Source organism: Didymosphaeria variabile, assembly GCF_027946475.1.
Source record: "Didymosphaeria variabile strain IMI 356815 chromosome Unknown scaffold_7, whole genome shotgun sequence".
Lineage (NCBI taxonomy): Eukaryota > Fungi > Ascomycota > Dothideomycetes > Pleosporales > Didymosphaeriaceae > Didymosphaeria > Didymosphaeria variabile.
This window is the reverse complement of record NW_026611626.1, coordinates 1,155,819-1,170,746: the sequence shown is the minus strand read 5'-3', so window position 1 is coordinate 1,170,746 and position 14,928 is coordinate 1,155,819. Positions and strand designations below refer to the sequence as shown.

At 51.7% G+C, this 14,928-nt stretch overlaps 5 protein-coding genes across 5 annotated transcripts; 3 read left to right on the top strand and 2 right to left on the bottom strand.

The window, feature by feature from the left end:
• Nucleotides 1-2,586: 2,586 nt before the first annotated feature.
• On the top strand, nt 2,587-4,029 carry N0V89_009526 (uncharacterized protein; the record flags this gene model as incomplete). Its single annotated transcript, XM_056218277.1, has 5 exons — nt 2,587-2,803; nt 2,853-3,312; nt 3,360-3,427; nt 3,474-3,889; nt 3,940-4,029. The coding sequence occupies 5 exons, from the start codon at nt 2,587-2,589 to the stop codon at nt 4,027-4,029; spliced, it is 1,251 nt and encodes a 416-aa protein (XP_056067542.1).
• Nucleotides 4,030-4,381: 352 nt separating this feature from the next.
• N0V89_009525 (uncharacterized protein) lies at nt 4,382-4,981 on the top strand (the record flags this gene model as incomplete). Its single annotated transcript, XM_056218276.1, has 1 exon — nt 4,382-4,981. The coding sequence occupies one exon, from the start codon at nt 4,382-4,384 to the stop codon at nt 4,979-4,981; it is 600 nt and encodes a 199-aa protein (XP_056067541.1).
• A 1,994-nt stretch (nt 4,982-6,975) lies between these two features.
• On the bottom strand, nt 6,976-8,678 carry PDI1 (protein disulfide-isomerase precursor; the record flags this gene model as incomplete). The annotated part of the gene is made up of 2 exons (XM_056218275.1): nt 6,976-8,489; nt 8,555-8,678. 2 exons carry the CDS (start codon nt 8,676-8,678, stop codon nt 6,976-6,978), a joined length of 1,638 nt encoding a protein of 545 aa, XP_056067540.1.
• A 1,743-nt stretch (nt 8,679-10,421) lies between these two features.
• Nucleotides 10,422-11,816, bottom strand: DHH1 (DExD/H-box ATP-dependent RNA helicase dhh1; the record flags this gene model as incomplete). The annotated part of the gene is made up of 2 exons (XM_056218274.1): nt 10,422-11,228; nt 11,280-11,816. The coding sequence occupies 2 exons, from the start codon at nt 11,814-11,816 to the stop codon at nt 10,422-10,424; spliced, it is 1,344 nt and encodes a 447-aa protein (XP_056067539.1).
• Nucleotides 11,817-13,043: 1,227 nt separating this feature from the next.
• On the top strand, nt 13,044-13,973 carry N0V89_009522 (uncharacterized protein; the record flags this gene model as incomplete). Its single annotated transcript, XM_056218273.1, has 2 exons — nt 13,044-13,077; nt 13,303-13,973. The coding sequence occupies 2 exons, from the start codon at nt 13,044-13,046 to the stop codon at nt 13,971-13,973; spliced, it is 705 nt and encodes a 234-aa protein (XP_056067538.1).
• Nucleotides 13,974-14,928: the final 955 nt, after the last annotated feature.

Below are 14,928 nucleotides of genomic sequence, written 5' to 3'. Positions count from 1 at the left end.
ATGTGGAGGGAACGAAGAGGTTTGTGGAGATGTTCTAAAGAAAAAGATATGGAGGGAATGGAAGTCGAAGGTCGACCTGTGTTGTAGGTGTCGGGTTAGGGTATCTCAACGGGGCAGACGTTTTGTAAAAGGAGACGGAGTGAGGTGATAGTGGCATCATTGTTTATTCCTGCATTGTCCACTTCCAATTATCGGTGCTTTGCGTAAAGAATGTGCCACCTTCCACGGTGCTGGAATCAGAAATTTAAGAATTCCCAACAGACATATTTACTATAGGGAGGGAATTATTAGCTAGATCTTGTTAAATTATCTTTTTAGACCTAGTAGAGCCTAAAATAGGCTACTAAGCTATTAAACTAAGTGTACTAGAGCTAAAATAAGTGTACTAAAGTAGATAGACCAATACTTTACTCCCTATAGTAAATATATTGGCTAAATATCCTTGATTCCTTGTTCCAGCGCCGTGGGGGGTGGCACATTCTTTTTGCAAACGATAATATCATGGAGCGCGTGCCTATTATGAGATGACCCGGAGGTAAAGCACCCGTCAATATTACGCTGACTTGAATTGGGGTGGGACTATCTCGCAGTCAGTGAACGTTTGAGACCTACTTTAAGCGCCGCTGGCCAACGAGCAAGTCCACATGTTTCAAGTTATTCGGTATCTGCGAGCCAAAAATGCTCTTAGAGAAAGCCATAGCCACGCCTGAGTGCTATAAGAGGGCTCTCGGGTCAAAGCAGCTATGCATATCGTACGTTGTGCGGATGCGTGGATCTACTGTTCCGTGTGAGGTATATAGCAGCTTTCCTCTCGGCTTGTAGCTTGATGGCCATCTCTTGGAGGGAAGTAGGCTTAACCTCGGTCTCTAAGTTTAGTCTGCTCTCAACGGTGTATCTGGCTCTCATCGCTACCTTTTTAATGATGTCGGAGTTCAGATCGTTTTCGACTCAACGGCAACGGGGCTCATATGGTGCCCCATACCGGCATTGGATTAGATTATTGGAGATCATATCTTTTTGGTGCGAGTTTAGTGTCTTACGGGGGTTTAATGCAACCTGAAGAGATGTCAAGAGAGTAATGATGTCATAGTAGGAATGCATACTTAACGTTCCTTGGTAAAGTCGTGGTCCAGGCATACTTGAAGGAAACAGAGCTATAATCAAATGTCTGTGTTGTGCGTAATTCGTTTCCAAAAGGATCCCGCTTTCCTCTTTTCGCCATGGCCCGTGCACTATACCTCATCTCACTTCAGACGCGCTCTCCAACACGATCTGTCTCAAACACCAACGTATTTCGTCCCCACGCTACCATCTAGCCTTACAGGCCTCCACGGAAGCGACGCCCATAGCTGTTCTCGTTGTTCGGCGTTTGTCTCCTAAGACTTGTTGCGCGTACATGGACACGTACGCACAAGTCGAAAGGGAAGTGTCTTCACATGATGCGAGGCGCATCTTCAGTGATATTAGCTCGGACAAAGGAAAGTCGCAGTAGCCCCTTGTCAAGATATGGTCATCTCCTCAGCCGACCCAGCCTCATGTTGTCACAACAGCACAAAATCTGGATCAGTGACAGCCAACGCGCAATTCCCACCACTAACTGCCTAGGTCGGTATCTGGAAGCTATGTCACGTTAGAAGTCTTGTCGACTGCATACGCGCTCACGTACGCGCATCGATTCGACCAGTGAATGAGCTCAGATGGGATGCCCTACCCTATACGTTCATGCAGGCTACCTGAGTACCGACCCAGACCTAGGGTTTCGAGTGAAAGCCTCACACAGGTTCTTGGTATACCCCAGAGAGAAACCTCTGGATACAAGGGATACATCGCTTCTAGAAGGCTTATGATTCCGTGGTCTTGCTTCGATGCGACACCTTGCGAGTTGAACATGAATCGAGAAAACAGAAAGAAAGCGTGTGAGCGAACCATACGAGTCGCCAGACATTACGCATGTTTCGCGGTCAATTGGCAGCGCAAATTCACCAATAGTTGCTCTTGCTAGCGAAGAAAGACGAGGTTCATTCTTTCCGAGACAACTCTCTCGTCGCTTTGCTAGTTATCCTGTGATGATAGCCTATACTATGACGTTGTATGCTGAGATTGAACTTCGATTGCTATGCGGTAACAGAGCAGTGGGATGGAATGGTAGACAAGCGTACAAAGGAATGCGCAAGCGAAAGTATTACTAGGAGTTGTCTTCATATTGCGCCCTCGAGGAATTGATGTGATACTGAGGTGGTTACAGTGCCTGCCACATCCCATTTCGCTTCAGAGTTGCCTTCGCTACGCACTGCCCGTTTCACATTCAATGGCCCTGGCCCTCCGCATTACCGCAATACGATCCCTGCGAGCATCACTTTCTCTACCCTATCGGGAAACCACCTCACGCCTACGCAATGCTATCACAAGCAGGATATTCCTTGGGCCTCTCCTCCTGGGTCGGTGTGCCTGGCACGAGCCCATATTTCGGGGATGGTTCGCCGTTCCTATCACACATCCACTCATGTTGTGATTTTCGTCAGGCTCTGACAGCCAGACTCTGGAAGCCATTCGCACCCACGGGCTCTAGCAGCCTCTTTATGCACAATGAACGCGCCGGTCGCTCAGTACTCGCCAGAGTATCTGGCTGAAGATAATGGCCTTGCGATCATCGCGACTGCGTCGCTAATGATAATTTTCTGTACAGTCTTTGTTGGCCTTCGGTACTATGCGCGTTACCTCACCTCGACTCAGTTCGGTGTAGAGGATATTATCATACCGTTCGCATGGCTGGCGGAGTTGGGGCTATGTGTTGTCGGCATTCGTAGGTCGGAAGACATCGCTAAATATCATATTCGCTGATATCAAAACAGTCATGGTGAAGAGAGCTGGAACGGGCCGACATGCTGCATTCAATCTTCAAAGAGATCCCTCAAGCCTATCCAAGCACTTCAAAGGCGTCATAATCAACGAACTCCTCCACCCAGCCGCCGTTGCTTTCCCAAAACTCGTCGTGGTCGTTCTCTATCTTCGAGTCTTCACGAAAAAATTTGAGCGTGGCATCGCCTGGGGGCTTTTCGTGGTGATCCTCGCAGCATTCATCTCATTCTTCGCGGCGACATGCTTCCAATGTACCCCATTCCCTTACAGCTGGGATAAAACGATACCAGGAGGACACTGCTTCGACACCGTGGCTTTCGCTTATAGCAGCAGTGTACCAAACATCGTCACTGATCTGGTCGTGGTTTGCCTACCGATACGGACAGTACTGGAGCTTAAGGTCTCGACCGGAAGGAAGATCGGCTTGATGCTGATCTTCTTGACTGGTAGCATGTAATATACCCGGCCTATAAGATTTCTACGGCACTGACTCTTCACAGTGGCATCATAGCCTCTGTTATCCGGACTGTGGTCTTCGCTAAGACGGATATATTGGACGATATCACATGTGAGCATCGATATACCGTAGACTTGGTCCTTTGCTAACAAACTAGTCACCAACGTACCTCTAATCAATTGGACTATCATCGAACCAGGACTTTACCTTCTTGCCGCATGTGCTCTCTCATTCAAACCGCTCTTCCGCATGGTAGCCAAGGCTTTGCACCTCGGTTCCATAATCACACACACCAAATCGGCGCTCAACAAAACATCGCACAACAAGACAAACCGAACACAACAGAAGGACATTCATATGGAGACGTTCAAATCGGCTAGTAGCGGCGGCTTCACTAAGCTGAGCGACGGCACGGGTGAGAATAGTAAGGATGTAGACGACAAACACTGCGAAGAAGTCGTATGGTTTAAGAAGGGTGCGGGGCACAAAAAGGGGATGAGTGAAGGCGCGTTGAGTGTTGTGGTGACGCGAACCGTGGATATACAGAGCGAGGATCTGGACGAAGGGTACCAAGTACGAAGTGGAGAATATGTACATTACGATGCTAACGTGGGTTGCGCTAGGTAGAAATTGGCAACCACGGTGGGAACGCCCGCGGTTGGTACAATTTTACCCTCGAATCCTATCTGGTCACAATATCCGAGTGCAGATGACATCAAATGGAAGCATCTTACAGTCATACAATTTTCGTTAGTTCGGCTGACTGAGAATGTACCCTGGGCCACCCCAAGGAGTGTTGGGACAGTCCCTCTTGAGTCCACAAGATGCCTTTTCGTTGAGGCAGATTGTCGAAAATCGCTTTTTAGGGTCGCGGATATAGATCAACATCCCTCAAAATTTCTGCATGCAATTCCATCACAGCTTCAACGCACTTCAAGTCAAAACCAGGAAACACCGATCAAGTTCAGATACTCTTACAACACGCTTAACCATCAGCCACGCTTTCGAAGCTTCAGTACACTAACGACGCAATACCACATTGGCACCAGTAACATACGAACAATCATGAAGACTAACTCCGCAACCCTCGCCTTCCTCATCAGCAGCCCTGTGCTCGCCGCTCCTCTAATCCGCTCTATACCTACCATCGTCACCAACAAGCCTACAACGCTCATTACCACTTCCAGCAAGCCTACTGCAACCATGCTAGTGGAATATGGCGCAGCGCATTACGCGCCTCAGGGTGCACACAAAAGGCCGCTCCCACCAAGCGGTCGTGAGGTAGCAGATCGCCTGTCGCTCGTCAACAGGGACTGCTCCGCCTTCACAGACGAAGACCGCGCCTGGATCGCAGAGCACCCAGAACTCTCTCCAGTCCTAGAGCAGTGCGAATCCTGGGAACTCTACCAACCCAACACCCCTGAGGAGGATCACGTAGGTGCGTGTAACGAGGGCAGCATCGGCTGCAAGCACAGGCGCTCCTTACAAGAACGAGAGCTTGTCCCATACCCGGACATCAACCCCTTCTACGACGACATTGGCCCCTTCATTCTCCCGACGCCAGGCCCACAAACGGGATTCGAAGAGGAACTGGTTGTGGCGAGGAAACATATTGGGGAATTGTATGACGAGAAAAAGGATAAGGAAAAGAAGGATAAGGAGTGATAGGGTTACGTGAGGGGGTTGAAGGAGGGTTTGAACGATTGTGGGGCGGTGACCCGGGAAAGGGGAAAGGGTGATGATCAATGTTAAGGGTTGAGTTGGGATAGTAGCGAGACATGTCCACCGGAGTGCTTGATCTCTTCACTCCTGAAGACCAGTTAATTCAACGACCCACGAGAGCTACTGGATAAATGTGTTTTGTGATTCTTCGGTTGAAGCCACGTTGTATCACTGTATCGTGTCTTGTATCACTGCGGATTATACAACTCCCTCCCACATTTCCAACCAAGCACTGCATCTCGACTGCCCTCTTTACGTACACACCATCCTCGTCTCCTCCTCCAACCAATTTTCGCTACCCCAAGATCACAGCGCCTTCCCGCCATGTACTCACCCACGCCACCCCAAAGATTGCTAAATCCAACACCGCCCACGCCGTCCACGTCCCCAATGGCCACCCCGCAACAACCCTGAACGCCAAAACACCCGCATATGCGCCCGCACATCCCCACAAAAACCTATCAAACCATTTCCTCCCAAAAGTCTTTCCAAAAACCACCCTCTCGCCCTCCATGCTGACGATCAGGTGCAGATTCCACGCTACGAAAAAGAAAAACAGGACGCTGGTGAGTAGCCAGGGAATGTCGAACGGAGAAATGGGCAGACTCGTAGTGGTGATGAGGTATGCGAGTCGCAGGGCCTGAATCATAAGGAAAGCGACGCGACGCTGTTTCTCGCTGCGAGATTGCACGGAAAGGTTGTAGGAGGTGGACATGCCAAACCAGGGGAGGCGGAAGTTGGGGCACTGGCGCGAAAACGGGCGTGGCGCGGGGGCGCTGTAATCTCTGATCGTCACGACTGCCATTGTTGAGGGTGGAGGCTTGAGTGGTGGGTGTGCGAGAACGAAGAGACGTGCTTGTGGTGGAGCTGCGATGGAGCGGTGTCCGGTTGTGGTTGCGAATGGTAAGTGCGACCACGTTTGCTGATTGGTGGTACACGCGGGTCGATGAATCAAATTCTAACAGAATATTGTGCGAAGGTATTCTTAAAGTATGTATATCTATGTATGCCTAAGATTAGGCCAACGCCCAGAAGGAACATTTGGCCCCGGGAACAGCACGCCCGATTCCGTGAAACGGCTGCGCCACACCAGGTGTGCTCATATACCTATTCGTGGTGCCAAAAGAGGGCTGTTCCGTCTGGACAACACGCCATACGTTCCTGTGCTGAACGAAGCGTTGTGGCGGTGTCCTAAGAATGTTGTTAAGGGGACAGTACGAGTCTGTATCTGGACTTAAAGGTGGTGCTAGTCCATGTAGGGCTAGCTTGTTGAGGCCATCCAAATTCTCGGCGTCAGCTCATTACTGAGTACATACAGTGATACACTGGCTGTCCTTATTACTTCTATATATTATGTTTCATGTTCGACTATATTTTAGTATCTGTTAGCAGAAAGTATTCAACCTTTTCTGCTATTCCTTGCGCGACCCCATACATTGACTTTGATATTCGCCACGCCCCAAATTCAACGAACGCAATCAAACGCCCAGCTACAACTCATCTTCTCGTCTTACCAGTCTGTGTCCTAACTCCCTATTTAAAGAAATAGTTTGACGAGGTTGTCGGGTGTTTGGGCGGTGCTGAACGTATGACAAGAAAGCTTCCACCAGGAGTTGCTCCACCATGTACATTCTACTCCCACACACGAACACAAAAACACACAGAAGGTCGGTCACCATATCATACATCGCAGAACACACGTAATGAACTTATCAACCCGGAACTCCATTAGCTATCGCCGCCCAGTGATGATCCAAAAGCGCGTCCAAGCCCATGGAAAGAAATGCCATCAATCATGAAAAAACCCCCACCGAAGCATGTATCATATCGCTTTTATATCATGCTTTTCATTCAGTATCCATGCACATCATCCATCCAAGCCATCCCACTGGCACAGGAAGGCAGAACACAGAAAGAGGGAGACGGGGTATCCTAATTTACAACTCGTCGTGAACCTCAGACGCCGCAGACTTGGCGCTCTCGGTCGCTTCCGAGGCGGCGCTCTTGACGCTCTCGGTCACATCCTCCGCCTTATCGGCAACAGTCTCGGCGGCATCCTTAGCCTTGTCTGTGGCTGACTCAGCAGCATCCTTGGCCTTCTCGGAAGCGGCGGCGGCCTGCTCGGGAATCTCTTCAGCGACGTCCTCAGCAGCTTCCTTCACGGCCTCGATGGCGGCCTTGACCTTGTGGGTGCCGTTCTCCTCGATGAATGCAACGAGGTCCTCAACAGTACGGCCGCCAGAGTAGTCGATGGGGGAGTCCTTCTTGCCAGCGGGGAACAGCTTGATGGTGGGGAAACCCTGGATCTCATCGGGGACGTCGTTGGCGGTGGCGTCGACCTTAGCGACGGTGACGAGCTTGGAAAACTCAGGAGAAGCATAGAGAGCACCGAGCTCCTCGTACTTGGGAGCAAGAGCCTTGCAGTGACCGCACCAAGGAGCGTAGAACTCAAGGAGGACGTCCTTGTCGTTGTCGATGACAAGCTTCTCGTACTCGTGGGCAACAACAACGGTGACAGGGCCATCGTTAGACTCAGGGATAGGCTCAGACTTGACGGAAGGCTGGATCTTGTCGTTGACGAAGTCCTCGACGAAAGAGCCAATGTCCTTCTCGGTAATCTTCTTGTCCTGCCCGTAAGGGTACTTCTGGTTCTTGTCCGTCTTCTGAATAGCGAAGGCGGGCCACTTGCCGACCTCGAGGTTCAAGTTACCAGCGTGTTGGCCGAAAGACTTAGCGTCGATGGTGGCGAAGTTAATCTTACCCTTGTACTTCTCAGCAAGGGGCTTCAGCTCCTTGGCTAGAGTGTCGCGCTCATCCTGCTCCTCGGCAAAGATGTATGCGAGAGGAATGCCGGCGGCCATGTAGCCACTGTAGGTCTCGGGACCGACCTCGCCAACCAGAGGGGTCGATGCAACCTTGATGAAAGACTCGATAGCCTCCTTCTCGAAAGCCTCAGTGTGGGTGTCCTTACCCTCGTCGAAAGACTTGTAGAGCACAAGGGCTGGCTGCTTGACGCCCTCAGCCTTGGCGAGCTCGGCGTCATTGGTGGCACCGAAGAGGTAGTTGTCGCGGAGACCGTTGGCAACGGAGGTGAAGGTCTCGTTGGAGGCCTTGTCGTCGGCAGCGAAGTAGGCGACGAGGACGACCTTATCGGCGGTCTTGAACTCGTCAATGGAATCCTTGGTGACATCGGACACGGCAGGCAGAGACTGCTTGGTCATGTACGAGACTATGGCGTCGGCCTTGCGCTGGCCGGTATAGGGTGTGATGTTGTCATCGCCGCGGAAGACCTTGAGGGTGGGGTAGCCCTCGACGCCGTACTTTTTGCACAGCTCCTGCTCCTCTGTGCAGTCGACCTTGGCAAGCGGAATGTTCTTCTCCTTCAAAGTCGTCGCCGCCGACTCGTACTCGGGGGCGAGCGCCTTGCAGTGGCCGCACCAGGGTGCGAAGACTGCGGATTAGTCAGTATGCGATTGGGAAACGTGGTAAAAGGCAATCGCAAGCTGGGAAACTTACACTCAATCAAAGAAAGGTCGTGCTCCTCAACGAAGCCCTGGAGGGTGTCGTCCTTGAGCTCGTGGACATCGGAAGCCAGACCAAGCGAGGCCAGGACGGCCGTGAGGACGATGCTGTAACGCATGGTTCCTACTCTGACAAAAACAGAAGTATAAAGAAAAAGAAGGGTCGAATTGAGCTAGAACTCGGCAGGTGGGTGGGGGAGAATTTCAGGCAGAGCGGCGGAGGGTTTTTATGCTCTATCGTTCGTGGCGCGAAAGACCACAGTGTCTACTTCTACTGGGCTGAGCTCGGGTGCAGTCCGCGGGCCCTGCCAAGACCTGCTACAATGGCTGCGGGCCTTGACCCGCCGTGGTAATTCTTCTGTACCCCGGATCGGGACACGTAGAGCTCCCGCATCTCGATTCCACCGTGCAGACGGGTTCTGCAAGCCCGCGTGGCCGCCGCCGCCGCCAAATCTTCCGTTCAACTGTACATGGCGCCTGTTCGAAGCTCGCCGTGGGTATTGCCTAACACGGATAGCCACCCACTGATCCCTGCACATCTCAGACCTCCACATGTGTCCCCGACAAGCATTATTAATGTATCTAGAGTAGGAGCCACGGACTTGCCAGCCCAGGGCCAGGTGTTCTCTTACTCTGTCATGCACTGGCCATCTCCTCTGTCGCATTGTCTGGCTCTCACTAATCACGTGTGGCGAAGCTGATAATGTGCCCTGGCACGTTAGCCTTCGCATTCTCTCACTCTGGTCGCCCTACGCACGCACGATTATATGTTGTATGACGTAGGCTCATTGAAACGTACAATTCACAGGTGGGGAGAGCAACGATTAGGATGGAAATTTGCATTGAGTATCTTTGGACAAGAGACATCGAAAGCTGCCACGAGGCCAGCATCTGAGCCGCGCCTCTGAATGCCCGTAGGCTCAACCGGGCCCTAAAAATTCTTTTGAATGTTTTCTACATATGAGTATGGTTTTTTTAATTTTCATTCAACCAGGCTGCTGATTGTAGCCACCCCGTCGAGCTTCTGCCGGAATTTTTGCCCAGGCCAACAGTTGAGAAGCGATAGTGAGGTGACTACAGATAAGCGCCCGGACTGATCTAGTCCCAAAACCACGTGGGCAAAAGAGATGATCAACGGTGACGTGAGCCGGAAAGTAGCGCCACATGTCGCAGTCCTGGGAGGAGGGAGAAGAACTGCAGGAAATCCGATGGTTGCTAGCTTGCGCCAGCATCCGGTGAAGAGGTAGTGTGATGACAAAAAGCTGATGAGAGCCAAAGGATATCTTCAGGGTTGGCGGACGCGATGAGACAGATGATGGTGCGGAGAGAGAGTCGTAGGAGTCCGACGTAGCTAGACGTGTCTAGCAGGGTGTTCCGATGCCGGACGGCCATTAAAACACAAGGAGAATCGTCGGTGCCTCTATCGTGAAGGGACTTTTGACAATTACCCACCAGCGAGCATGCTGTAGAGAGTGAGAAAAACATTGCGGAGCCTGGACTCTCCGCCAAGACCGCAAATGAACACCAAAGAGGACTGGCTCAACAGCCGTAGAAGGGAAATGACCCAAGATCGAGGAACAGACCCAAGGTATATAATACAAATGGACGGCCCGAAATCGCAGACTCCAGTACGCGCCGATGAACTCGATCCGATATCCGAGGGTGAATCCAGGTCTCCCACATCGATTCGTCGACAGCCGCTCATATAGTCGTAAGAAAAGAAAAAAAACGCAGGAAACATATGCACACATAACGCAAATCGGCCACTGAGCAAAGAGAAATCGTGACATGTGAGATGGCTGGACATCAACGAGAACTGCTCAGACAGCCTACAACCCCCCTCATCGCCGTGCACCGACCTATTATGCGGGACCGGCGGGCTGGGGACGAGCGTTACGCTGCGGGTTGTGGCCGTTCTGGTTATTCTGGCGGTTCTGCTGGTTCGGAGGTCCGCGACCGGCGCCACCACGAGGCTGACCCTGGAACTGTCCGCCACCACGGTTACCGCGATAGTTGCCGCGGCCGTTCTGGTTGTTGCGGGCAACAGCCCCATCTTGCTCCTGGCCTTGCGCATTGCGCTGGGAGTTCGAGATGGGGCGAGGAATGTTCTCGGGGGTCTCGTAGACATACAGCTTCTTCTCGATGACCTGCGGGATCGGCTGAATCTCAGTGCCCAACTCTTGCTCAATGCGATACAAGTTGAAGCGATCCTCCCAATTAATCAGGTTGATAGCGAGACCCAGGTGTCCAAATCGTCCGGAGCGACCGATGCGGTGCAAGTACGTCTCGGCGTTCTTCGGGAAGTCAAAGTTGATCACAACGTTGACAGCCTGGATGTCAATACCTCGGGTAAGCAAATCAGAACAGACAAGGTTTCGGCAGACACCGTTGCGGAAGTCGTGGAAGACGCGGTTACGGTTGTGCTGAAGCATGCGGGCATGCGAATAGAAGCAAGAGTATCCAAGCTCAGTGATCTTCTTCGCGAGCAGCTCAACACGATTGGTAGAGTTGCAGAAGATGATCGACTGGTTGATTTGAAGTTTGTTGAACAGCGTGTTCAGGCAGTGGACCTTCTGCTTCTCTTCGACAAAAGCGTAGTATTGCGTAATTCCGCGCAGAGTGAGCTCGTCCATAAGATTAATCTCGTACGGAGAGTTCATGTGTTTATCCTAGAAGGACTGAGTAAAGGGCGCTTGTACGTATTTCATACAGGTTCATACCTTGAAGCTCTTCACTACGATGGGGAAGGTGGCACTGAAGAGCATAACCTGCCGGTCCTTGGGGTGGAACCCAAGCAGCTGCTCTATGACTGGAGTGAACTCAGGTGACAGAAGCTTGTCAGCCTCGTCCATGACAAAAGTCTGGCAGGTGGACAGATCGGCTACGCCCTTTCCTGCCAGATCCAAAATCCTACCCGGTGTGCCGACAATGATGTGAACAGGCTCAGACAAACGGATAATATCGTCCTTTAGGCCCGTGCCACCAGTCGAAACCATGACATTGATGCCAAGATGCTTACCTAGCGTCTTGCATACCTGCGAAGTCTGTAGGGCCAATTCTCGGGTGGGTACAAGGATGAGTGCTTGCGTCTTCGGGCTCTTCGGGTTGACGCGTTCGAGGGTGGGTATGACGAAAGCCGCAGTCTTTCCGGTACCGTTCTTCGCTCGCGCAAGGATATCTCGGCCGGTGAGGGCAACCGGAATGGTCTCTTCTTGGATGGGTGAGGGCTTCTCAAACCCTGCTTCGAATATACCCATCATAAGCTCGCGCTTGATGAAGAAATCCTCAAACTCGAGGCCTTTTGTTGCGGTGACATCCTAATGAAGCGCGTAAGTCCAAGCTTGCCGACCGGTCGCAAACCAAGCGCCGCGCATACCTCTGTTTGTACTCGTGTATCTTTATTGGGTATTTTGAGACTATCCTTCCAGTTTGCGCCTGCTAAGGGCGATTGTTCGCTGGAAGTATTGTTAGTGTTCGCGGCTGGCGCGACAAGGCATTAACGAACCTAAGCGACGTAGCCGCGAGTTGGTTGGTGATTTGGTCAGCCATTGGGAGAAGGTCCGCCGGCTGCGGTGCTATTCGACACACAGTCGATGTGATGAGAGTGGTGGGCAGCTATATGCGGTCGACTTTGCGACGGCAGCGAGGGTTGTTTGTGCTGGTACAGCAGGCTATGTGGGGTGCCCAGGCGGGATCCGGCTCGTTCTTTGGGCGGTAGGCAGGCAGCAACGCCGAAGATAGAAGTGAGGGTGGTGCGGTGTGTATGTCGGAGAGCGCCCAAGAATGGCGGCGACTCGCTGTACCGGGCCTTGTGGTGGGGCTCAAACGCTTGCCGTCAAGCTGGACGTCACACAGTCGAGGTGAGCGTCGGTGAAGGTTCAGTTCCCCGGGAGAACAGCGCGCGGTAGACTATGGCCTGAAGAGTAGAGTGTGTCAGCGAGAAAGTTCCAGGCGGCCGCAAAATGTATGTGTGGGAGTAGTAAGAGGGAGCTGCACGGCGTGCGTGTGGTGTTGGTGGAGATCAGAAGGCTCAAGAATTCAAGGGCCCGCCCGACGATCCGTGCGGACTCGGGAGCTGATTGGCCACCCTGACAACCGACGTTCTACCCTCCTTCACCTCGTCTGTGCCGTGCGATATCGAATTGAATTGACAGAGCATCGTGCTTTGATTGGACGGAACTGCACTCACTCGCTTGTAAGCAGTCACATCTGGACGAGACGCCCAGTCAACATCCGTAAACAGGCACTGACAACCGCGTAGCATCTCAACCTTAGGCACGTGCTCACGTGGCACAATTGTCGCCCTTGGTAGCACAGCTCCGGTCAAGAAACTGCTCTTGCCATATATTGCAAGCGATTAGCTCTTCAAAGACCTGACGTTATACACCATGTCTCTCTTTCAGCGTCTGACGAGGACGCTTCGGCCGTCCTCCTTCAGTGCCATGTCTACTTTGCGCGCAGCCAGATCTCCTCACTTGCCAAAGATGGACCCCAAACTCTTTGGTGGTAAACATGCAGGTACGTATTCAATCAAATGTGCGGGCGAAAGGATAGGACGCGTCTATGGTATCATCTCGCAAACACCAGGTGCTATCATCTTGGAGATAGTAGACGCGTGCAATTCTATGCACGCTGCGGGTTAGCAAAGAATTCGACTCATCTTGAATATCACATCCATTCAGAGCATCCGATTTGGTTCCTTCCCAACTTCTGCGACATGATAGCTTACAACACCCTTCCCAGGCCTAGGCCTAGGCCGCCGCACCTATTACCAAGGCTACGGCGACAATGCCACCTCCAACACGCGTCTCATCTACGGCATCATGGGCCTCAACACCGGCATATTCGTATACGCCATGTACCTCAAAGAGCAAGCCCGCCAAGGCCACCAATTACCTCTCGTCAAATTCCTACAAAACATGTCTCTCTCGCCTGTTGGCGTCCTGAAAGAACATCGTTATTGGACCACCATCACCAGCGTCTTCTCCCACGTCGAAATTTTACACATCGCGGGTAACATGCTGAGCTTCTTCTACATGGGCTCGATGCTCGCCGCAACGCCGGGGTTTACGCCACTCAAGCTGGCGACGCTGATTGTGGGGTCGGGCTTCGCGGGTAGCATGGGATGGCTGTACGTCGCGATGAAGAATCGGAATTATCAGTCGACGGCGCTGGGGTTCTCGGGGAGTGTGATGGGTGTGGGGACTGTGGCGGCGTTCTTGTATCCCAAGACTACGTTTGCGATTTATGGGATTGTTCCGGTGCCGTTGTGGGCGTTGATTGCTGGTTATGCGATTTTCGATGGGTATTATCTAAATGATAGGAATAGTAGAGTGGGGCATGCGGGTCATTTGGGTGGGTTGGCGTTTGGGGTTGTGTACTACTTTGCTAGGGTGAGGGGACTGAGGATTTAGAGTGGAAGAGCGCTTAGTGAGAGTGCTGCTGTACACTTGGATGACACCAAGGGCTAGTTTGGGAGGTTATATAGGGAGCAGAACCCCTCCTGTAGTCAGCTGAGTGAACAAACTAGTCATGTCATTTGTACATCGTACTTGATCGAGGAAGCAGCGCTCATTCAAGAATTTCTGGGTTTTATGGTCGTACAGCACACTTCTCAACGTCCGAGTGCCGGGGCAACTGCGAGTCAACGTAGGACTATTGCTATTGAGCTGAGCATTTGATCGGAGGACATTGATCAATGACTTGAAGCAGAGATGTGGTCAGACCAAGGTTCACAGGCAGATGTTTTGCCAATTCAGAACTGAGAAGTTCTATGTGTTGATTGGCCTCCTTCTGACGCGGTCTAGTCTCGAATCGTCCGACCGATACGATATGGTGGCAGAGGCTCAAGAGTTGTGCACTGCAATAGCTCGATCATTGTACCTAAGACATGACCGCATCGGCAATGTAGCATCATATGAGCATTTTTGGTCATCTAAGATACGCGATGACGGTATGCCTTTCGCTGATAGTGACCAATGACTGAGACAGAAGTGCAAGTGTTGTGTTTGAAAAGGACTTTAAGTCGAGCGGTTTCCTCAATAGGAATGCACCCATGATGTGACTTCATCGATCGCTCAAGGTCGAACACTTCGCACTACATTCCTCGGGGAAATATTCGTCTACATCGGTATCAATACCGACTTTCAAGCCATTACGATGCATTGACATGAGTCCTATAGCAGAAGTCGTCCATTTTCCTTTCTGGACCGCACGGTAACTTCTAACACAACACCTACATCCAGCGTTGCCGGTGGGTCGAGGTAGACTTGCGGGATACTTCGTATATTCAGACGTCATGACTCATCACCAACCTATGGTCCTCGTGTGCCTTGCATATAAAGTCTTTGATATATGCTCGAACTCTTG